Source organism: Pelobates fuscus, chromosome 2, assembly GCF_036172605.1.
Source record: "Pelobates fuscus isolate aPelFus1 chromosome 2, aPelFus1.pri, whole genome shotgun sequence".
NCBI lineage: Eukaryota > Metazoa > Chordata > Amphibia > Anura > Pelobatidae > Pelobates > Pelobates fuscus.
Window position 1 is genome coordinate 9,369,606 of NC_086318.1, and position 25,416 is coordinate 9,395,021.

Here is a 25,416-nt window from a genome sequence, read left to right on the forward strand (position 1 = left end):
TCCATTGCTCTGTGCTCGTTAATTGATAGAATAGGCAATACACACATCCATTGCTCTGTGCTCGTTAATTGATAGAATGGGCAATACACACATCCATTGCTCTGTGCTCGTTAATTGATAGAATAGGCAATACACACATCCATTGCTCTGTGCCCGTTAATTCAGAATAGGCAATACACACATCCATTGCTCTGTGCTCGTTAATTGATAGAATGGGCAATACACACATCCATTGCTCTGTGCTCGTTAATTGATAGAATAGGCAATACACACATCCATTGCTCTGTGCTCGTTAATTCAGAATAGGCAATACACACATCCATTGCTCTGTGCTCGTTAATTGATATAATAGGCAATACACACATCCATTGCTCTGTGCTCGTTAATTCAGAATAGGCAATACACACATCCATTGCTCTGTGCTCGTTAATTGACAGAATGGGGAATACACACATCCATTGCTCTGTGCTCGTTAATTTATAGAATGGGCAATACACACATCCATTGCTCTGTGCTCGTTAATTGATAGAATAGGCAATACACACATCCATTGATCTGTGTTTGGTAATTGATAGAATAGGCAATACACACATCCATTGCTCTGTGCTCGTTTATTGATAGAATAGGCAATACACACATCCATTGATCTGTGTTTGGTAATTGATAGAATAGGCAATACACACATCCATTGCTCTGTGCTCATTAATTGATAGAATAGGCAATACACACATCCATTGCTCTGTGCTCGTTAATTCAGAATAGGCAATACACACATCCATTGCTCTGTGCTCGTTAATTGATAGAATAGGCAATACACACATCCATTGCTCTGTGCTCGTTAATTCAGAATAGGCAATACACACATCCATTGCTCTGTGCTCGTTAATTGACAGAATGGGGAATACACACATCCATTGCTCTGTGCTCGTTAATTTATAGAATGGGCAATACACACATCCATTGCTCTGTGCTCGTTAATTGATAGAATAGGCAATACACACATCCATTGATCTGTGTTTGGTAATTGATAGAATAGGCAATACACACATCCATTGCTCTGTGCTCGTTTATTGATAGAATAGGCAATACACACATCCATTGATCTGTGTTTGGTAATTGATAGAATAGGCAATACACACATCCATTGCTCTGTGCTCATTAATTGATAGAATAGGCAATACACACATCCATTGCTCTGTGCTCGTTAATTCAGAATAGGCAATACACACATCCATTGCTCTGTGCTCGTTAATTGATAGTGTTACAGGGGAAGTAACAGGAACAAACTGCAGAAGCCACACATAGAGATATGGACACAGGTCTTCAGAAAGTACAAGGCCTTTATTCACATACCAATCGGGTCTCAGATGAACTCCTGTTCCAAAAATATCTGAGAGAGCAATCCCTTGTGTACAGGACTTTTGTTAACAGCATATCCCCTCCTATACAGTATAACCCCTCCTATATTCCTCATACCAATCAGCACACAGGACATTCAGGATCTCCTTATATGGCAGACCACATGGCTTGTTGAAGACAAAGGATTTTACTATCCAATTCCACACATGCTCAGTATACTGATGACTCATCCAACTGTTTGTAACCAGATACTAATTAGCATATGCCATGTGGAGATTTCGGCCTACTAAATTTTGACCATGCTGGATTCCCATCACATTCCCCCATTTGATGCTTCTGAAATAACATTATTCCAGATTACATAGTTACATAGTTACATAGTTACATAGTTACATAGTTACATAGCTGAAAAGAGACTTGCGTCCATCAAGTTCAGCCTTCCTCACATTTGTTTTTTGCTGTTGATCCAAAAGAAGGCAAATAAAAACAGTTTGAAGCACTTCCAATTTTGCAACAAGCTAGGAAAAAAAATCCTTCTTGACCCCAGAATGGCAGTCAGATTTATCCTTGGATCAAGCAGTTATTACCCTACATTGAAAGATTATATCCTTGAATATTCTGTTTTTGCAAGTATGCAACTAGTAGCTGTTTGAACATCCGTATGGACTCTGATAAAACCACTTCTTCAGGCAGAGAATTCCACATCCTGATTGTTCTTACAGTAAAAAAGCTTTCCTTTGCCTTAGACGAAATCTTCTTTCTTCTAGTCTAAACGCATGACCTCGTGTCCTATGTAAAGTCCGGTTTGTGAATAGATTTCCACACAATGGTTTGTATTGGCCTCGAATATATTTGTATAATGTTATCATATCCCCTCTGAGGTGACGTTTTTCTAAACTAAATAGGTTTAAATTTGTTAACCTTTCTTCATAGCTGATATGTTCCATTCCTTTTATTAATTTTGTAGCACACCTCTGCAGTGCCATAATATCCTTCTTTAGAACAGGTGCCCAAAATTGCACAGCATATTCAATGTGTGGTCTTACCAGTGATTTATAAAGAGGCAAAATGATATTCTCGTCCCGAGAATGAATGCCCTTTTTCATGCATGACAATACCCTACTGGCCTTGGTCACTGCTGATTGACATTGCACATTGTTGCATAGTTTGTTGTATATAACAATTCCCAAGTCCTTTTCGTGTGTTGTTATCCCTAATTCGCTTCCATTAAGGGTATATGTTGCTTGTGCATTCTTTACGCCGAAGTGCATAACTTTGCATTTTTCAACATTAAATTTCATCTGCCATTCGAGTGCCCAGTCCTCCAGTCTATCTAAATCCCTCTGTAGCAAAGTAATATCTTGCTCACATTGTATTATTTTACAAAGTTTTGTGTCATCTGCAAACACTGAAACATGACTTTCAATGCTGTCTTCAAGATCATTTATAAACATGTTAAATAGAAGGGGTCCCAGAACAGACCCCTGAGGGACACCACTTGCCACCTCTGTCCAGCTTGAAAATTTACCATTAACGACAACTCTTTGTACTCTGTTTTTAAGCCAATGTTCTACCCAAGAACAAGCATTTTCATCTAGACCGATTTCCTTGAGTTTGAACACTAATCTTCTGTGTGGAACTGTATCAAATGCCTTGGCAAAGTCCAAATAGATCACATCCACTGCAACACCCTGATCTATACTTCTTCTTACTTCTTCGTAGAATGCAATCAAGTTAGTTTGACACGACCTGTGCTTCATAAAACCGTGCTGATTTTTGCTGATAACCATGTTCTTCTCAAGGAATTCTTGAATATAATCCCTTAATAATCTTTCAAATATTTTACCAGCCACAGAAGTTAAGCTCACAGGTCTATAATTTCCAGGCAAGGATTTTGAACCCTTTTTGAATATAGGAACTACATCTGCCTTCCTCCAATCTTCCGGAACACTTCCTGAAAGAAAGGAATCTTGAAAGATTAAAAACAGAGGTTCACTTATTTCTACACTTAGTTCCTTAAGTACACGTGGATGGATACCGTCAGGCCCTGGAGCTTTGTTTATATTAACTTTCTTTAGTTTCTGCAGCACCTTGTCTTGAGTTAACCAATTACAATTATTCTGCAAGTTTTTAGTAGCAATCATTTGCACATCTATTGCCATGGGTTCTTCCTTAATATATACAGAGGAGAAATAGTTATTTAAAATTCCTGCCTTTTCCTGGTCTTCATTGACTAACACCCCCGTTTCAGTTTTTAGTATACCTACACTTTCATTTTTTTTTTTTTTTTTTTATAATTTATGTACTTAAAAAATGCTTTGGGGTTGGTTTTGCTCTCTTTAGCTATCATTTTTTCATTTTGAAGTTTAGCAAGTCTAATTGCCTTTTTGCACGCATTATTTGCTTCCTTATATCTTTTATAAGATGCATCTGATTTGTCCGATTTAAATGCTTTAAATGCCCTTTTCTTATTTTTAATCTCTTGTTTTACTTTTCTAGTAAGCCGCATTGGTTTTAATTTGTTTCTTTTATATTTATTTCCCAATGGTACATACTGAGAAATGTACCTTTCTAATATTTGTTGGAAGATGATCCATTTATCCTCAGTGTTCTTTTCACTAAAGAGTTTATGCCAGTCAATATATTGTAAAGCTGCCCTTAACTTATTGAAATTGGCCTTTTTAAAATTATACCCCATGTGCTTTTGTTTTTTTGAGTTTATTTCAAAGGACACTATATTGTGATCACTATTTCCCAAGTGCTCACCTACTTGAATGTTGGTCAAAAGATCAACGTTGTTTGTTAAAACCAGGTCCAGACAAGCGTCCATTCTAGTTGGTGCTTGTACAAGTTGTGACATGAAGGTGTCATTTAACAAGTTTAAAAACCTAATTCCCTTTGCTGAGCTACTAGTCCCTCTGTCCCAATTTATGTCCGAGTAATTAAAATCTCCAATAATTAAAGTGTTACCAAGATTTGCAGCTTTCTCAATTTGCTCAAACAGCTGTTGTTCCTCGTCAATATTAACATTAGGTGGTTTATAACATATCCCAACCAATAGTTGGTTTCCCTTCTTTTCCCCCAAGCAGATATTTACCCATAAAGCCTCCACATTTTCCTCATCGCATTCAATTTGCTTAAGATTTGGCTTTAAATCATGGTTGACATACAAACATACCCCACCACCCTTCTTGTTTTTCCTATCCTTCCTAAATAATGTGTACCCATTTAAGTTAACTGCCCAGTCATGTGTCTCATCCCACCATGTTTCAGTTATGCCTATTATATCATATTGTTTAGTGTATGCTAATGCCTCTAGTTCCCCCATTTTGTTATTTAGGCTCCTTGCATTAGTAAGCATACATTTAATAGCATGAGTCACTTGTATATTTTGTGAATTATCAACATTGCATAGCTTCTCTGTTCTGAGCTTGCCCCTCCCCCCGTCTCCACCCTCCTTATACTGTGCTAAAGCCCATTTCCTTTCTGTCCTATCTCCATTTTGTAAATTGCTATGACCCTCCCCCCCTACTACTAGTTTAAAATCTCCTCCAACCTTCTAGCCATCCTATCCCCCAGCACAGCAGACCCTCTCACGTTTAGGTGCAATCCATCACTACTATAAAGGTTGTACCCAATCGCAAAGTCGGCCCAGTGCTCTAAAAACCCCAAACCCCCCTTCCTGCACCAAGACGTCAGCCACGCATTAACCTCTCTAATCTCCCGCTGCCTTTCCACTGTAGCGCGTGGCACAGGTAATATCTCAGAGAATACCACCCTGGAGGTCCTTTTCTTAAGTTTGCTACCTAATTCGCTGAAATCATTCTTTAGGATCTTCCATCTTCCTTTTACTTTGTCATTGGTACCAACATGGACCATGACCGCTGGGTCATCCCCAGCCCCTCCCAATAATCCATCCACTTTGTCAGCAACATGCCGGACCCGAGCACCCGGGAGACAGCAAACTGTCCGGTTGAGCCGATCACAGCGGCAGATTGCCCTATCTGCTCTCCTAATGATAGAGTCCCCTACCACCACAACCTGTCTTGCCTTCCTTACATTTTGATTCCCACCCGTACTAGGGGGGCTGTTAGCTCGGCTGTTAGAAGTAACAGCTTCCTCTAATACAGCTACTCCTGAGCTGATGCTCCCAACATCTTCCCTCAAACTGGCAAATCTGCTAGGTTGCACCAAATCAGGACTAGCTAGCCCTTTCCTCTTCCCTCCCCCCCTGCTTCCTCGCCCCATTGTCACCCAGCTACATGCCTGTTCCCCATCTGTCTTATCTCCTCCCTCTCCACTACCTGTCCCCACTAAACTCTGCTCAGTCAGCAGCAGACTCCTCTCAAGATTGTCGATCTCCCTCAAAGTTGCGATTTGCTTCTCGAGATCTCCAATCTGAGCTTCCAGAGAAGCCACTCGCACACAACCATCACAGAGGTATGGACCCTGGACGGGTACATTCAGGCATCCATACATGCAACAAGATGTGCATTGAGTTAAACCAGCAATCTTGCTAACACTCATTTCCCCATATACAGAACAATAAAAATAAAATAAAAATCTATAAATAAATAAAAATAAAAAATTACCTTGATAGTTTAAACCCCTAGTTAGTTTTAACTCCTGGTTTTCTAACTCCTACTTAATAGAGTCTGCTTCCAAGTAATGTGAGCAAGCTCAGTGAGTTAGGGGCAGGGCTGCCATCAGAAATTTTGGGGCCCCTGACAAAGCACAAGGTCTGGGCCCCCCCGACCCCTCCCTCCCGGGACCGCCCACGCCCTACCTAGTCCGCTGACAATGATGCGGGACTGAATGTGGTGTGTATAGTGGAAGTGAATTAGAATGTGTGTAATGGATGTAGTGTTTGTGTGTATTAGATACTGTTTGTGCAGTGAATGCAGAGTGTGTTAGTGTAGCGGATGCAGTGTGTATAGTGAACGCAGAGTGTGTTTGAGTAGTGGATGTAGTGTGTGTACAGTGATGTAGTGTGTGTTTGTGTAGTGGATGTAGTGTTTGTATGTACTAGATGAAATGTGTTTAGTGGATGCAGTGTCTGTAGTTGATGTAGTGTGTGTATTAGACACAGTGTCTGTGTATAGTGAATGCAGAGTGTTTCAATTTGTGGTGGATGTAGTGTGTGTACTGTGAATACAGGATGTTTGTGTAGTGGATGCTGTGTGTACAGTTAATGCAGAGTCAGTATAGTGAATCCAGAGTGTGTGCATAGTTTAGTGAATGCAGAGTGTGTGTTAGTGTGTAATGAATGCAGAGTGTGTGTTAGTGTGTAGTGAATGCAGTGTGTCAGTGTAATGAATGTGGTGTGTGTGTTAGTGCAGTGAATGCAGAGTGTGTGTTAATGTGTAGTGAATGCAGAGGGTGTGTTAGTGTGTAGCGGATGCAGAGTGTGTGTTAGTGTGTAGCGGATGCAGAGTGTGTGTTAGTGTGTAGCGGATGCAGAGTGTTAATGTGTAGTGAATGCAGAGAGTGTTTGAGTAGTGGATATAGTGTGTGTACAGTGATGTAGTGTGTGTTTGTGTAGTGGATGTAGTGTTTGTATGTACTAGATGAAATGTGTTTAGTGGATGCAGTGTCTGTAGTGGATGTAGTGTGTGTATTAGACACAGTGTCTGTGTATAGTGAATGCAGAATGTTTCAATTTGTGGTGGATGTAGTGTGTGTACTGTGAATACAGGATGTTTGTGCAGTGGATGCTGTGTGTACAGTTGATGCAGAGTGTATGTTAGTGTAGTGAATGCAGAGTGTGTGTCAGTATAGTGAATCCAGAGTGTGTGCATAGTTTAGTGAATGCAGAGTGTGTGTTAGTGTGTAATAAATGCAGAGTGTGTGTTAGGGTGTAGTGAATGCAGAGTGTGTCAGTGTAATGAATGTAGTGTGTGTGTAAATTTGTAGTGAATGCAGAGTGTGTGTTAATGTGTAGTGAATGCAGAGAGTGTGTTAATGTGTAGTGAATGCAGAGAGTGTGTTAGTGTAGTGAATGCAGAGAGTGTGTTAATGTGTAGTAAATGCAGAGAGTGTGTTAGTGTGTAGCGGATGCAGAGTCTGTGTTAGTGTAGTGAATGCAGAGTGGTAATGTGTAGTGAATGCAGAGAGTGTGTTAGTGTGTAGCGGATGCAGAGTGTGTGTTAGTGTAGTGAATGCAGAGTGTGTTAGTGTGTAGCGGATGCAGAGTGTGTGTTAGTGTAGTGAATGCAGAGTGTGGTAATGTGTAGCGAATGCAGAGTGTGTGTCAGTATAGTGGATGCAGTGAGTGTGTTAGTGTGTAGTGTATGCAGAGTGCATGTTGTATTAGTGAATGCAGTGTGTGTATTGTATTAGTGTATGCAGTGTGTGTGTGTTAGTGTATGCAGTGTGTGTTGTATTAGTGTATGCAGTGTGTGTGTTTGTGTATGCAGTGTGTGTTGTATTAGTGTATGCAGTGTGTGTTGTGTTGGTATATGCAGTGTGTGTGTTGTGTCAGTGTATGTAGTGTGTGTTGTGTTAGTGTATGTAGTGTGTGTTGTGTCAGTGTATGCAGTGTGTGTGTGTTGTGTCAGTGTATGTAGTGTGTGTTGTGTCAGTGTATGCAGAGTGTGTGTTGTGTCAGTGTATGCAGTGTGTGTTGTGTTGGTATATGCAGTGTGTGTGTTGTGTCAGTGTATGTAGTGTGTGTGTTGTGTTAGTGTATGTAGTGTGTGTTGTGTCAGTGTGTGTAGTGTGTGTTGTGTCAGTGTATGTAGTGTGTGTGTTGTGTCAGTGTATGCAGTGTGTGTGTGTGTCAGTGTATGTAGTGTGTGTGTGTGTGTTGTGTCAGTGTATGCAGTGTGTGTGTGTTTTGTCAGTGTATGTAGTGTGTGTGTGTGTTGTGTTAGTGTATATAGTGTGTGTGTTGTGTCAGTGTATGCAGTGTGTGTGTGTTTTGTCAGTGTATGTAGTGTGTGTGTGTGTGTGTGTTGTGTCAGTATATGCAGTGTGTGTGTGTGTCAGTGTATGTAGTGTGTGTGTGTGTTGTGTCAGTGTATGCAGTGTGTGTGTGTGTGTGTGTGTTGTGTCAGTGTATGTAGTGTGTGTGTGTGTGTGTGTTGTGTCAGTGTATGTAGTGTGTGTGTGTAAATGTCCAATGAGGAGGGGGAGGGGGGGCATTTTAACATTATTAAAAAAATAATAATAATTTAATTAATTAAATTGTTTCTCCCCCTCCCTGCTTACCTGTGTCTAGGGAGGGGGGAGATTCCATCCCCGGTGGTCCGGTGGCATGGTGGGGCCCCCCGGCTTCCTGATACCGCAGAGGGGGCCCAGGCAGCACACAGCTTGCCATGGCAACCGGGTCTCGCGAGAGTTATTAGCAGGGTGGAGAAGAGAAGAGGCTGTGTGCTGCCTGGGCCCCCCCTGTTACCCCCTGTTAGCTGGGGGGCCCGCGGCTGCACACATAGATAGCGATATTCGCTATCTATGTGTGCAGAGAAAGAAAGTGGGGCCCAGGACTGCCAGAGCAGTCCGGGCCCCCCAGGGCCGCCAGGCCCGTGACAACTGTCACGGTTGTCACCCCCTGATGGCGGCCCTGGTTAGGGGTGTGCCTTTATGGGGATACAAATCCCACACAGGTGCAATTAATGAACACTCCCCCCAATCAATCAAGCAGCAGCACAAAAGAGGGGGAAAAACCAGAACACACAAAAAAAAAAAAACAGCTCAGTGAGTTAGGGGTGTGCCTTTATGTGCCTTTATGGGGACTAATAATAATTTGCCAACACCACTCAAGTAACCATGAACCAGAACAGACCTAGTAAGCATCTTAGCATCATCACAAACTCCTTCAGCATTCCTCATCCCGATTATTCTCTCTCTGGGCTATGGGTTCATACTTCCAGACAGCCATTACATGGGCAGCTGTCTTTCTTTCTATAGTACTCTCCATGATACTACGTATAGACCTGACCACCAGTGGAATCAGGCAGGGCAGAAAGAGACATAAGAATATAATAAATACTACACCTCCTACTTGTGCCTTAATCCCTCCAAACTGCTCATACCAACTTCCAAACCAACTACTTGGGTTATGCCCATTCCAGATCTGAGTTGGTACATGCGCAAGTTTAACCATGTGGCTTGTAAGTTCAGCCACTGCCTGCCCTTCATCATCTATGTGCAGAGAACAGTTACTTAGATTAAACTTCCCACATACACCTCCTTCTACTGCTAATAGGTACTCCAAAGCTAATCTATTTTGATAGATGGCTGATCTCATTCGAATATTATGTTTAGCTAGGAGATTGAGCGCTTGTGCTGTCTTATTGGTGATAATCTCAACCACCGCCTGTAATCTTATAATACGGTTGAGCATATATATTGGGGTTCTATAACCATAAGTACCATCTTCCGCCCAAGTAGCCGGTCCATAATAATTAATGATACGTTGGGGAGGCCACTCATCATCTTCCCAGCTACCTATATTCAAAGATGCTCGCTTCTTTTTATGATTTACATCATAAACCTTAACTCCCAAGGTCTCTCCTGTTTCGATTGGCAACAAGAAGAAGGATGGTTTGAGCATACCTAGTACACATGCCCCTTCCCAGTCTTGTGGTAACTCTGAATATGCCTTCTTACCACAAATCCAGTACAAATTCGATGGGGCTCTCCAATTAGATGTAGCAGATAAGTCAAACCACAACTCTTTCAAATTGGTGTAATTGGCAAACGGATTAGTAGGTTCCGAGACATTTGAAGCTGACCACCAAGTAGTATCTTTAATATCATCATTATAGGCTTTTTGTCCCAAACATGTTAACTCACCTACAGACGTGTTATACATTGTCCCTTTCCTAGCTACACAAACATGACCTATAATAAAAGGTTTTTTAACCGCCATTCTGATTTACCTCTAGTACTTACTTGATGATCAGACTGAGAAAGTATCTGTTGTTCATCTGTCTCAGAACCAGGGTACCATATTTCCTTTGCCTCCCATGGCCACTGGTCTCCCATGTTAGTACCTCCACATAAAAAGCAGTTAGTTATATTAAGACTACCTGCAATACTCACAGCCAAATTAATAAATAGATTCTTAACATTATGGGGAATTTTATCCTCAATACTCATCTCCTCATAGAAGGAATGAAAAACCTGATGAGTCTGGGTTGCTACTGTCTCCATTACAAGACCTACATATATTATGTTCCGAGGATCTACTCCTGTACCATGTATTTTTAAACCCAAAGAGATTCCCAAACTTATTAATGAAGTGCTGTAGATTAGAAATGGTAATATGCACAGGGTTACACTCCATAGTTTTACAATATGGTGTGGTAGGCAACCTTTCGATAATCATATCTTGATCCACTGTTTTTCCCCAGGTCGTCCACCCTACACAAGACAAATAGGGACAAAAATTAAAATCTCTATTTGGGCAATCAGGATCAGTAGATCTTTTACTGGGACATAAATATTTGTCATTGAACCCATAAATTTGTTTCCACTTTAGATTACCACATACATTCCAAGGTTTTCCACTAGCCGAAATCGCCTTACATGCATCAAATAATAGAATACCCGTGGAATGTATGGTATTTATCACCGTCCTATTTATCAAGGTCCCCTGAGAGTTACTATTCCAAATTACCAACCAAATTGTACGGGGTTGGAATTGGGGATCAAAACACTTGGGCTCACCTGATATCGGTTGACACACACACTATTATCAGTATCTAAGTATCTACACCTAGACACAGATTCTTTATATTCATAGTGTGAGTGCCAAATTAGGGTCTGGGATATCTGATTACTTATTTTCGTAGTCTTAATACAACTAACACAGCCTGGAACATCCTTACCTTTACCCTCCTGAAAAATCATAAAAATACTAAGACACATAATAAACACTTATTCTTGAAATCCTCATTTTTCTTTGACCGTGCGATGGCACCTCAGCGTCCCGATTGTGAGGGCTGCATGGATTGGCGTTCTTCTGATCCTCACTTTCCTTCACAGAGGTCCCTTCGAGACACTCTGGCTATGAAATGTAGGTAGGTGGTCAGGCTTTATTATGGCCGTCAAAACACCTACTTGCTGATCTTGGATGTTACTTTCAACCACGATGTCCCAATACTCACTCCAACTGAGTCCCCCGCTTCAACCGGATCTTACAAGGATTTTCACGATCTGGACTAGCTTGCCAGGAATCTGCCGCTGGTTTAACCCTGGAGTGATGAATCCACGGAGTCACCTCTGCCACCTTTACAGCTGTTGGGATAGATAAAAGAACAACATACAAAGGCTAACAGGATACACTCCGAGCTTTAACTCAGTATGTATCAGTGGGATGTTACGAGCAAGTCCTGGAGGATTATTTTCTGCCCACACTCCTGGAATGTCAAATACAGATCCATCACTCTTTGGGTTCGCATTTGTCATTACAGAATAGAAACGCAATTTTTCTTCTTTTGGCACCAATACTGTTATTATGCCAGGTGATTTATAAAACCTCAGAGACGTTGATCCATTAGGTAGAAAAGTTATCTGAGCTTGAAGCTTTGATAATAGATCTCGTCCCAGAAGTTGAACTGGACACTGCATATATAGGAATTGGTGTTTCACCAAATGGCCTCCCAGAATGCAAGTGCGACTCTTAAGAACCGGTCTAGCAGCGCTCTTCCCAGTTGCTCCTATTACCGTTATAGTTCTTCCTGAAGGAGGAGCAACTAATTTAGTCACCATGGAATGTTCAGCACCAGTGTCTATCATAAAAGAACTCCTCTTTCCCCTATTGCTACATCGACCATAGGCTCCGCTCGACCAAAGGGGATGGAGCCCGGTCGGTATCAATAGTCCTCCATAACAGTGTCAGCCAGATCCACAAAATCTCTATCTTCTCTTTCTCTAGGTCTCTGTGTGGGTGGATATCTGTCCCTTTGAACACTTCCTCTATTATTCCCACTATTTCCTCCAAAACTTCCTCTCTACAGTATGCACACTGATTCCTACTTAGTGGTCCCCTACTCAACCTATTTTTAACTCCTCTATTCACCTCTCTTCCCTGTCTCTCTACACTTGCAATAGCTACCGCTAGCATATCTACCTTCTTCCTCATTTTACTTTCTTCTTCCCTCTTTGTCTCGGTTTCTCTATTCATGTATACTTTATTCGCAATCTCCATCAACTGTGATATAGACATCCCTACAAATCCCTCTAACTTCTGTAATTTCCTCTTAATATCACCTTGGGCCTGGCTGACAAAGGCTGAGTTAACCATTCGGGAATTCTCAGGAGCCTCTGGATTAAAAGGAGTATACAATCTGTATGCCTCCAGTAATCTTTCATAAAAGGTACTAGGTGACTCATCAATCTTCTGCAACACCTCAGCCGTCTTTGACATATTGATTGCCTTTTTCCCTCCTGCCTTCATGCCAGCAATAATGGCTTCCCTATAAGCTCTTAAATGGGGCATATCAGCGCCATTAATATTCCAGTTTGGATCCACATTCGGGTAATGGGCTGCAGCCCATGCAACCGGATTGGCCTGGTTCTGAACACGGGCCGCTTCCTCAAGCGCTTTAATAGCCGCTTGATTAATCCGAGTCCTTTCCTCATTGTTAAATAAAGTCAATAGTAATTGCTGGCAATCAGCCCAAGTAGGATGGGTTTGTATGATTGAGGCAACCAAATCTGTCATTGCTTGAGGTTTGTCAGTATAGAGTTAAAGATGATGTAATATCAATGTAACTCCCGAAGATGGCCAGTAGGTGGCCCTAGAGTGTCTCCCTAAAGTCTAATGAGGCAGATAAACTTTAATTATGTGCTTATTTTATTATTGCCTATTTTAATCACTGTTCACCCTGATATCTAGGCTTGAGTAAAGCTTTAGTTCTATGGTACATTAAACATCACAGTTTATATTTTAGTAATGGGGATATTTTGAATAAAGCTGGGAGGGGCCCATCCAGTAACTAAAGAAAGATAAAAGTACAATATACCATTGATCATTTCTTACAGTTGTATTTTAGACTGTTCTGTAATTTTTAGTGCTATTTCAATGATGGTAAGAATTATCTGATCCTCACACTTTAACTGTTAATAAAATTCAATGCCAAAATACACTCCTACCAAAAAGGAAGTCAGTTTAAATTTACAAAGAATCAGTGGGGGTTGTTTGAAACAAAAGAACAGATAGGTATGTGGGTAGGCGGGGACAATAGAGTAGGGGGAATGCAAATACTAGCTATACCAGTTTTAGCATGGGAGGAAGAGTGGGGGGAGTGGCTACTCTGGCTCTGGAGGATAAATAGGGGGTTGGTATTCAGATGCAAGGGGGGTGTCCAAACTAGGTGGAATTAAGTCCTTAATTCTGACCACCATGTGGATCCATTATTCCTCATGGCACAGTTTAATTCACCAAGGCAGTTTTTCAACAATCGGTTTCCAACAGTCAATATATGGAAACTGATCATAGAATTGTGGCGTACTAGTTACAGCCGCATGTACACCCTGCACTAAATTTAAGTCAAGACTGCCACATGGAGGCCATGCAGCCACCAGGACAGGCCTCTCCCTACTACACAGTGTAGTCAATTTTCTTTTAATTTTTTTTTTTTTAACATTCCAGACAAAGGACCAACAGCCTTGTGAATCAGAAGGTGATTTCAACAGATCGTCTGATTCAAAAGCTGTACGAATATACACACAGTTTTCAACAGTCACACCAATCTCCTCATCACCAGCATCACATGACACAAACATACACACATGCACAGGATCCTCACGCGCTCAACAATATCACGACGTCGCACACACGAAATTAAATCAAAAACCCACCAAAGACTATACACTTATCTTTAATTTTACTTCTCAAGCTTTTAAATACTGTATTGCACTATTGTTTGCCTATTTTATTTTGCAGAATATTTGTTGAAATATTGCTCGGAAACTCCACCATTTATATGTATGGAGATCATTTGTTTTTAAGTGGTGTAGGGGATACCACTTTTAGGTGTTAGAGTGTTTTATTCATTCAGCTCCACCTTTGTGTACATATCTTTTTATACTTTTTAAATCTCTGATCTCAATGGACCATTCTATATTATTATCACTTAATTGCAGTAGGTAGTTTTTCAGTCTGAATTCAATGTTTCCCCAATTTGTTATTTATATAATTACACGTGGATTAACTCGCTCTTTTTCTATCGCCCTCTAAACCTCTACTTTTCCTTCAGTCACCACAATCTATTCTACTGGCTTTGATTATTGACCTCGTTATCTCCATTCTTCAGATTTAGATTTACTCAATGTGTGTCCTTCCTTTGATCCCTCCATCTGTCCACTGGCCAAACCGGGGCCTGATGAGTGTAAATTCGACAGTCCGTGTCCAAGTGGCAAAAAATGCTGTTGCTCCAACTGTGGCTGGAAATGTGTAACCCCCGTGCAAGGTAAGAGAGAGTAATTTATACTTCTGGTAAAACATTATGTAGTTTTGAGATTCATAAACTATAGAGACCTCAGAAACCAGGAACTGGGATATATACAGCAGGGTAACACATCACAATTTCAGGAGTGTCCTGAACCCCTTCTGGGAGACCAAGCAGTTCCTTAAAATATCTAATTTGCCACAAATATTTATTTATAAAATATTTTACCAGGAAATATACATTGAGATTTCTCTCATTTTCAAGTATGTCCTGGGTCCACAAAACATTGCATTGTTACTATAGGATACAATATTACAAAAATACAATATACAAACTATATACATACATATACATACACACACAGAGACCCATGCAGACACACTGACCCATACAGACCGATACATACACATACTGATTCATTAAGACACTGACCCATGCAGACACACACTCACCCATACACAGACCCATACATACACACACACACACACACACAGACCCATACATACACACACACACATACGCACACAGTCACATATATACACACACACAAACCCAAGCAGACTGACATACACAAAGATACTGACTGAAACATACTGACACACATTCTATGAAACACACTGTGCATTCTCTCTTACCTTTATTGCACTTTGCTCTTCATTCCTGCCTTCTTAACTGCGCCTGTTGGCCGACACTTTTTCCCAGCCCCATTTCCTGTTATTCTCCCTCCCCCTTGTCCCCACGTACACGGCAAGGGGCTGGAGCGAGTGAATGATGCGCCCTTGCGCTGCTGCAGTGCTTGACTGGGAGAGGGGTCCTGATTTAGCAGGCTGTGGTGAATGCCAGACTGACGTTCTACCTGGCGCTAGTCTACAGGTAAGTGCCCCTTGCGCCACAGCGGCCCGCTATATATAATCAATTCCACTTGATAGGGGGTGGCCAGACAAGCAGTAAATCCACTACTGGCACCCCCCCTAAGTAGGCTCCCTAGGATGCCCCCTACTTAGCCTATAGGATGCGCCGGCCCTGTTCTGTACAAGGCACCTGGGTAAAGATCTGAAGAGATTTTTTTCAATGTGAAGGGCAAAGAATAGATTGGGGTCTAGCAGCATACTTAGATATTTAACCCCTTCAGGACGGAGTCAATAGTGCACGTTCTGATCAAAACAAAACGTAAACAAAAACTGGTATTTGCGCTGTATGTCTGTTCACCCGTAGTTCCCCTCTTTCAAATTATATGCACCCACACTTATTATATATCATTTTGTTCAGGAGAAACAGGGCTTTAATTTATCATTAACTATTCATATATGGAACATCATTTATTATGAATAAAAGTAAAAAAAATGTGAGAAAATAAGATTTTTTTTTTAAATTTGCATTTCCGTCTGACATTTTAACTGTGAATGTCATAACACTGTTAGGTTTTACTGCAAAAAAAATGAATATTTGGCCAGTGTTTGTGACTAAGTGGCTACTAAGAAAGACTGGACATACCCCACTTGCAATACCTCGGGTTGTCTACTTTTGCAAATGGTATGCCATCATGGGGGTAATTCTCATTCCTGGGCTACCATACGTTCTGAAAGGCAACATAACCAATCTGGCAAATTTCAATGTGAAAAAAATGAAATGCAAGCCTTATATGTGACTCTCTAACTTTCCAAAACACCATAAAACCTGTACATGGGGGGTACTGTTATTCTCGGGAGACTTCACTGAATACAAATATTAGTGTTTTAAAACAGTAAAACATATTACAACAATAATATATATTATAGACCATAAAAGTGCAGTTCGCTTGTAAAAAAATGCAAAAAACATCACTTTTACTTAAAATATCATCGTTGTAATACAATTTACCAGTTTGAAACATGAATATTTGAGTTCAGCGAAGTCTCCCGAGTAAAACAGTACCCCCTATGTACAGGTTTTATGGTGTCTTGGAGAGTTACAGGGTCAAATATAGTGCTTGCGAATTAAATTCTCTGCACTTTCTCCCTGTGTTGTCAGGCATGTCAATCAAATTTTAATTAATCAAATCACATAATTACGTTAAAAGATTATTTAAATATACATGTAGAATTTTAATATATATGCTTTTATAGGTATTTAAATTCTACGTGTATACTAATGTAATCTTTTATGTAATTATATGTATTTATCTATATATATATATATTTGCGGTTATTTGTATTTTATTTATATATATATAGATATATATAGAATGTCATTCTAAGTGTATTTTGTTACCGATATATATATATTAATAACAAAATACAGTTATAATGAAATTACATATGCATATATAATTTATATTAAATTTTGTTTTAATATTTTATTTATTTTATTATTTTATTTATTTATTATTTTAATTATACGTATTTATATATAATATATATATATGTACATCTATTATATATATAATATATATACATATTATATATATGTAACGTCATTCTAAGTGTATTTTAATATTAATATATATACTTATATTAATATTAAAATACACTTTGTATGACGTTACATATATATAATATGTATATATATTATATATATAATATATATACATATTATATATATATAAAAATATATTTAATTTATTTTTACACTTGTGTTTTATTTATTTTTTATACTTCCCACCAGCAGGGGGACTGTCTGATATTTCAAACAGTCCCCCTGCTGGCAGATCCATAGCCAGCTATAGGGGGCCATGTGATCGCTCTTTGAGAGCGATCACATGGCCCCCGGGGGCCTGATTTGCCGTGGGAGGGCTGCCTGGGCTGTGAGGCAGTCCTCCCGAAGCGGATCGCGGCGGAGGTAAGTACATCTTACCTCCTGGGGCTGCAAGCCGTTACGGCGTGCTATGCCGTCATAACGGCTTTAAAGCCCACTTAACCCGTGACGGCATAGCACGCCGTAACGGCGTTAAGGGGTTAAAAGAGCAGACTGCGCTATTTGGATTTGTTCTGATACACAGTTGTTGATTTTGTAGTTTACGTAATTTAGGTACAGTTCCAAAGATCAACAGTTTTGTCAGTGTTTAGGAAACACTTTTGTTAACCGCTATCCACTTTTCTACCTCTGTGAATTGGTTTTGGAGCACAGCCTCAAGCGGCAGTAGATTGGGTTTACTAGCGTAGCTTAGTGTCATCTGCGTACATGTGTACAGTTGAGGATTTGCAGACATTAGGCGGATCATTTATAAGTAATGTGAATAGCATGGGGCTGAGTATGGAGCCTTGGGGAACACCACACGTGACTGGAAGAGGGAGGGAAGTGCTATCAGAAATGGCCACATATTGCAATCGGTCTGAAACATACCATCGAAACCAGGTTAGCGGACGATCACCAATGCCTAAGTTTTTGCAAAGGCTGTGTCAAAGGCCTTGACAAAGTCAAGGAAAATAGCTCCAGTTAAGTCTCCTTGTTACATGCCAGTTTGGATGTCATTGCAAACTTTTAAAAGGGCAGTTGAAGTTAAGTGATTTGGATGAAAGCCTGATTAATCAGGGGTCAGATAATTTGATTTGTGATAATATTCACACAGTTGCACGTGGATGCATTTTCCCAAGATTTTTTACAATACCGGGAGCAATGATATCAGGCGATGGTTAGATACCAAAGTATTGTGGGGATATTAATGGGGTGATAAATATTAAAATAATATTTTCATAAAAATTATCAAAAATGAATTTAATAATTTTTATTATATCAAAATTGATATAGAGAATTACCCACTATTTTAATTCTCTTAGATCCTAGAGAACGTCATAATTTTAGAGAATTTTTACTCCATACAATTAAATCACAATTTGATTATAAAAATATAATTTATTGTGACATCATAATAAAATAATAATAATATGTAACATACGTGGTAATAATCAGTGAATATTTAGTATAACGTAGGTATACAATATAATGGCAATGGTTTTAAACAAATTCAATGGCTACAGCATCAACTGTCAAGACGTTCTAATTTACGATATGTAAACAATCCCACAGGACACAGAAAGCTAAACTTCACAGGACACAGAATTCCTCACAGTGCACAACGCAGCGAAAAGCCATAAAATCCTGGCTCACAGTTAGATCACTTGATTAACTCTTTCAACGCTGGCTAAATCCTCCTCGGCATATAAAATCCTAATCTATTGCTATTTTTAATTAATATAACGTTCATAACCATTCCTAGGACCATCCAATAAAATACATCTACCAGATTTTACTTTTAACAGAATTTTAATGTGTCTACATAAGATATACTATCTTAATTCAGAGCAAATCAATACACCTGGATAAAAACAGCGGTATGCTAACAGGTGATAAATATATCATCCATATATATAATTATTTTGATTCCACCTGCAGAATGGAATGTTTATAACTATATATTCTTTAGTTAACTAAGATGTCTCAGTTATTTATCCATGCATATCCTGTTATTAATATTTTTTTTTAATTAATTTAGATTCATTAAATAAAACCAGCATAATTACCAGTTATGTTGTAGATGCTCTAATCAGATGATTAGATAGTTCCAGGAATGAATGAAGTGTGGTTAATGTTTGTAAGGAGGTGTGCATGTGATAGAGATAGTGATATTGGTTAGAAAATAATAGTAAAATTCTAAGTGTCCAGGAGTGTTTCTTGAGTTGTGTCCAAGAGAGTTTGAGAGTTGAGTGTTAGTCCCAGAGTGTCCTGAATATCTGTCCTGGATCTCTCTCAATGTCCGAATCTGAATGTCCCTCTCTTCCCTTTGTTCCTACTTTTTAAAGGGCCAGATTCTCTGTATGTCAGTAGTTGATCTAACGAATAGGAAACTGTAGGTGTGTCTACCTTATCTAGTATTATCTAATTTTTGGTCAATAGATGGCGCCATTACATCACCAAAATTTCTTGTCCTCGAAAGAGTTAACTAATTTTGTTGACGATTCTGATGTAATTTGGCTTATCTGTAATGACTGCTATCAATTGCCAGACATGTCAGTTCAAAGCATTTTCTTTGGTTTTTCCTAGTCTTGTCTCAGACATCACGGTGGCAATATACCTTTAAATCTATTTTCTGACACGTCTAACCCTTAATTTCACCCTATTTCTTACAATGAGACCTTGTAAGATTTAGAAAGTAAAATGAATCACTTCGTCTTATCTATCACTGTTATCTGGCTTTCTTATGTCTGGTCCTTTTGTGAAGCTGTATGTGTAGGATTATTTTTCTAGTCCACTAACTTTTAATAAATAATATGATATTTCTTCATGAATATTTATCCATGAATGGTCTATATTATTAACATAATACTAATTATATATATAATACTATATACTATTATATATATGTAATTAATATAATAGTAAAATAAGTGTATAGTGGTTAGATATATACAAGTATATATAATTATTATTATTATTATTATTATGATATTTATAGAGCGCCATCAAATTCCGCAGCGCTTTACAATGGGTGGACGAACAGACATGTAATTGTAACCAGACAAGTCGGACACACAGGAATAGAGGGGTTGAGGGCCCTGCTCAATGAGCTTACATGCTAGAGGGAGTGGGGTAAAATGACCCAAAAAGGTAAGGATAGTATTAGACTAGTGACAGTTGCAAGAGAGGAATCAGTCAGGAGCTATTAACAGTTTAATTGATACGCTTTTATGAAGAAGTGGGTTTTTAAGGATTTTCTGAAGGAGTGGAGACTGGGTGAGCATCTAACGGAGGAGGGAAGCGAGTTCCACAGGAACGGTGCAGCCCTCGAGAAATCTTGAAGGCGAGCATCAGAGGTGGGAATACGGACAGAAGATAGACGTAAGTCTTCAGCAGATCGTAAGGGCCTAGACGGGACATACTTGTGTATAAGGGAGGATAGATAGGTGGGAGCAGCATTATGTAGAGATTTGAAAGCAAGATCCAGAATTTTAAATTGAGCTCTATATTTTATAGGAAGCCAATGTAGGGACTGACAGAAGGGTGAGGCATGGGAGGTGCGGGCGGACAGGAAGATGAGCCTCGCTGCCGCATTCATTATGGACTGTAACAGCGCAAGTTGGGAGCATGTAAGACCACTGAGAAGCGGATTACAGTAGTCAAGGCGAGAAAGGACAGTGGAATGGACCAACACCTTAGTCGCATCTGGCGTTAAGTAGGGGCAGATGCGCGCAATGTTTTTGAGATGGAAATGACAGGATTTGGCGATAGATTGAACATGAGGCTTGAAGGAGAGGTCGGAGTCAAAGAGAACACCTAGGCAGCGAGCCTGCATGGTGGAGCTGATGGTAGGACCGTTGACTTGTAGGGAGACAGACACAGGAGTAACAACACTTGAGGGAGGAAAGACCAGAATTTTAGTTTTGGTCAAGTTTAGTTTAAGGAAGTGGGCAGCTATGCAGTTAGAAATAGTAGAGAGGCAGTCAGAGACACTAGTCAAGAGGGACGGGGAGAGATCAGTAGAGGACAGGTAGATTTGCGTGTCATCTGCATAGAAATTATATTGGAAGCCAAAGGAGCTAATGAGTTTACCAAGAGATACAGTATAGATGGAGAACAATAGGGGACCAAGGACTGAACCTTGGGGAACACCAAAAGAGAGGAGTTGGGGTGAAGAAGCAGAGCCAGAGAAAGAAACACTGAAAGAGTGCTGGGAGAGGTAGGAGGAGCACCAGGAGAGAGTAATATCTTGTAGACCGATATTGCAGAGGATGAGAAGAAGCTGTTGATGATCAACAGTGTCAAAAGCCGCAGACAGGTCAAGGAGAATTAGGATAGAGTAGTGACCATGAGATTTTGCAGCGAGTAGATCATTGGATACTTTGGTCAGTGCCGTTTCCACAGAGTGCTTAGCGTGGAAACCAGACTGAAGCGGGTCTAACAGAGAGTTGGACTCGAGGAAGTCTGTCAATCCTGCATACACAATTCTTTCAAGGATCTTGGATGCAAAAGGCAGTAGCGAGATAGGACGATAGTTAGATGGGGAGTTAGGGTCAAGATTGGGCTTCTTTAGAATTGGGGTTACAGTTGCATGTTTGAAGGGCGATGGAAATATACCAGAGGAGAGAGAGAGATTGAGAATTTTAGTGAGAGGTGGAGAAAGAGAAGAAGACAGAGTACGGATGAGATGCGAGGGAATTGGATCTAGGGAGCAGGTGGTGGGGCGGGAGGACTGGAGCAGAGCAGAAACCTCTTCCAATGTAGCGGGTGCGAATGAACATAGAACAGCAGAGGGAGTGAAGTTAGGGGAAGTATTGCAAGGGGAAGAAGAAAGATGAGAGATCTCTTAATAATAATAATAATAATAATGTATATACTTGTCTCTGGACGTAATCCCCGATCCTTGCTGAGACTGCATTGCTTTGTTTATATAAAGCATTGCTTAGCACAGGCTGATGGCTAGAGTTACTGAAAGCAAGAAGAAATTATGTGTCTTTGTTAGCCTGAAGATCCAAAATGGAGTCAGCTTGGTTTTAAGTGTGACTGGCAGTAGACACTTTTAATTTCTATCTTAGCACAAAATGTCTGCCGACATAAATAAGTTTGGGTATGTATCCTGACACCAGGGATTTATTGATAAGGGTAGTAACAGGTTTACAAATTGCTGGTGCACTGAGCTTCAGCAACATTGCTGGGATTTGATCAGGTCCAGATTGGTTTTTCATTTTTAAATTATTAAGATGTTTATTAAAGGGACACTATAGTCACCTGAACAACTTTAGCTTAATGAAGCAGTTTTGGTGTATAGAACATGCCACTGCAGCCTCACTGCTCAATCCTCTGCCATTTAGGAGTTAAATCCCTTTGTTTATGAACCCTAGTCACACCTCCCTGCATGTGACTTGCACAGCCTTCCATAAACACTTCCTGTAAAGAGAGCCCTATTTAGGCTTTCTGTATTGCAAGTTCTGTTTAATTAAGATTGTATTATCCCCTGCTATGTTAATAGCTTGCTAGACCCTGCAAGAGCCTCCTGTATGTGATTAAAGTTCAATTAAGAGATTAAGATACAATTATTTAAGGTAAATTACATCTGATTGAAAGTGAAACCAGTTTTTTTTCATGCAGGCTCTGTCAATCATAGCCAGGGGAGGTGTGGCTAGGGCTGCATAAACAGAAACAAAGTGATTTAACTCCTAAATGACAGTGAATTGAGCAGTGAAATTGCAGGGGAATGATCTATACACTAAAACTGCTCTGTTTAGCTAAAGTAATTTAGGTGACTATAGTGTTCCTTTAACAACACAGGCACAGGTCTAAAACTGAAATTCTCTATATGAGGATTTTGAAGATTTGGCTTGGCCTAATTTGCGGTCTGAAAATGAGTGTCAATTGTTATCTTAGCAACCAGGGTGGTAGAACATCCATCAAAATAATTATTATAGGCATTTGCTACATCTAGGGGGTGTTGCAGTGTTTGGATGTCCATTTTGACAGTCGAGGGTTCGGAGTGGTCTGTGGGGGTTTGTATGTTATTTATGATTTTCCAAAAGTTTCTTGGGTTTCATAGGTTGTTCAAATTTTCACTAAAATATTGGGCCGTTGCCATTTGTGTTTGTTTTGTGCATGCATTTCGCCATTGTCTGCAAGTACAGTGATCGATCACAGAGATCTCTAAACTGGTACATTTGAATGAGGTCAGCTGTAACCAAGGGCAGGTGTGTCCCTTTTAGTTGCACTTTACGCAGAGGGGCATGCAAACTCCAAACAAGCAAGAGTTCGGACTGAAAAAACTGCAATTGCAGAGTATAGATCTGGTATCAGACCTAATCTGTTGCATGGTATGTTCTTGAGATCATTTAAAAAGGATTCAGGATTACATTTTTCGAAAGACCTGGTGATTATAATCCTGGGATGGGATTAAGTGGCCTTTATTTTGCGCACGCAGTACACTAGACAGTGGTCACTGAAACTGTTAGGGAGGACACCACCTCCTGGATCCTGTCAGGACAACTGGAGAGAATCCAATTGAGCAAGGTATGGTTCCGACTTTTAATATTAATGCAAGATGGGGAGGAAATTAATTGTGTTAGCTGGAAAATCTTATACAGCCTACATGATTTATTATTTTTAGGATTCAGCCAATCAATATTAAAATCTCCAAAAACCAACAGTTCACTTTTGGGGTTTTGAGCTACAGTTTCACTTAGTAGTTGGGCTATGTCAGAAAGGGAGTGCACCGGAGAGCTAGGTGGGCGGTAGATTCCAGCAACAATTATAGTTTTAGAGAAAGGGATCTCAATTGTGTCAGAAAGGAAATCAAACGCAGAAGGGGAGTTATAGTTTTTTAAAGGACTACATTTTATGGACTTGTCAATATAAATAACAATGCCTCCTCCCCTCTTTGCTCTGTCATTTCTAAAACATGAATACCCCTGTATTGCAATGGCGGTGTCTGATATTTTAGTCGTTAACCAAGATTCAGAGAGCACAATGATTTGTGGTTTGTAATGGGAACACCAGGCTTGCAGTGCATCCAGTTTAGGGAGTAAACTACGGATGTTGCAGTACACAAAAGAGAGGCCTTTTTTAGTGGGAAGATTAGGACTAGAATTAGCTGGGGGACCAGGGTTAGAATCCACATCATTTGCAAGGGCAGGCAACTTAAGGAATGGGAATTTGGACATCATTTTTGTTTGGCCATATAGTGAATGGGATACTATATAATTTTGTGAGGTGGGGGTAGGAGGCCTATTTTTTTTAGAACTCTCCACCAGTACTCAGCAGATAAGTTACAGGAACAGAGTAGGCCATGGTGTATGATAATTTGTGTTCCAGTTTGAAGCAGGCCATGGTGTATGATAATTTGTGTTCCAGTTTGAAGCAGGCCATGGTGTATGATAATTTGTGTTCCAGTTTGAAGCAGGCCATGGTGTATGATAATTTGTGTTCCAGTTTGAGGTGTGCGCTTATGGCGGTAGTGATGTGAACAAAATTGGAGTGAGAAAAGGGTTATTAAGAATAACAGTATGGTCATATTTAGATTCATGTTAGTGGTATCATATCTATAAATATGGGATTCCATATAGTCCCAACAGTGGGTTATAAAGAGGGTATCGCAAAGTCTTAATAAAAAACTAAAAAGAAAACAGTGCTTCAGTGAGCATTGAGGTCGTCGAGGAAGGTGAGAGGACTCTTGCCCGGATCTTACCCTATTCTTAGCCAAGGTTTTTCCCCAAGAACTAAGGCACAATGTTAATGTAAGCAGGTCATTGTGTATACTACTACATCCACCCCATCATATACATGATGTATATTCGAAGCTTGGGCTTGTCACCAGTGGGGTACCTCAGGGATCTGTACTTGGACCCATTCTCTTTAATATATTTATTAGTGATATTGCAGAAGGTCTTGATGGTAAGGTATGTCTTTATGTTGATGATACTAAGATATGTAACAGGGTTGATGTTCCAGGAGGGATAAGCCAAATGGCTAATGATTTAGGTAAACTAGAAAAATGGTCAGAGTTGTGGCAACTGACATTTAATGTGGATAAGTGCAAGATAATGCATCTTGGACGTTAAAACCCAAGGGCAGAGTACAGAATATTTGATAGAGTCCTAACCTCAACATCTGAGGAAAGGGATTTAGGGGTGATTATTTCTGATGACTTAAAGGTAGGCAGACAATGTAATAGAGCAGCATGAAATGCTAGCAGAATGCT

The 25,416-nt window shown here is 39.9% G+C and overlaps 1 protein-coding gene across 1 annotated transcript in view; it reads left to right on the forward strand.

The window, feature by feature from the left end:
* Positions 1-25,416, forward strand: part of LOC134586018 (cysteine-rich motor neuron 1 protein-like) — a 158,884-nt gene that overhangs the window by 12,576 nt on the left and 120,892 nt on the right. The window contains exon 2 of the mRNA XM_063441520.1: positions 14,625-14,780. Coding sequence (XP_063297590.1) covers positions 14,625-14,780 — 156 coding nt within the window. The remainder of the gene's footprint in view (positions 1-14,624; positions 14,781-25,416) is intronic.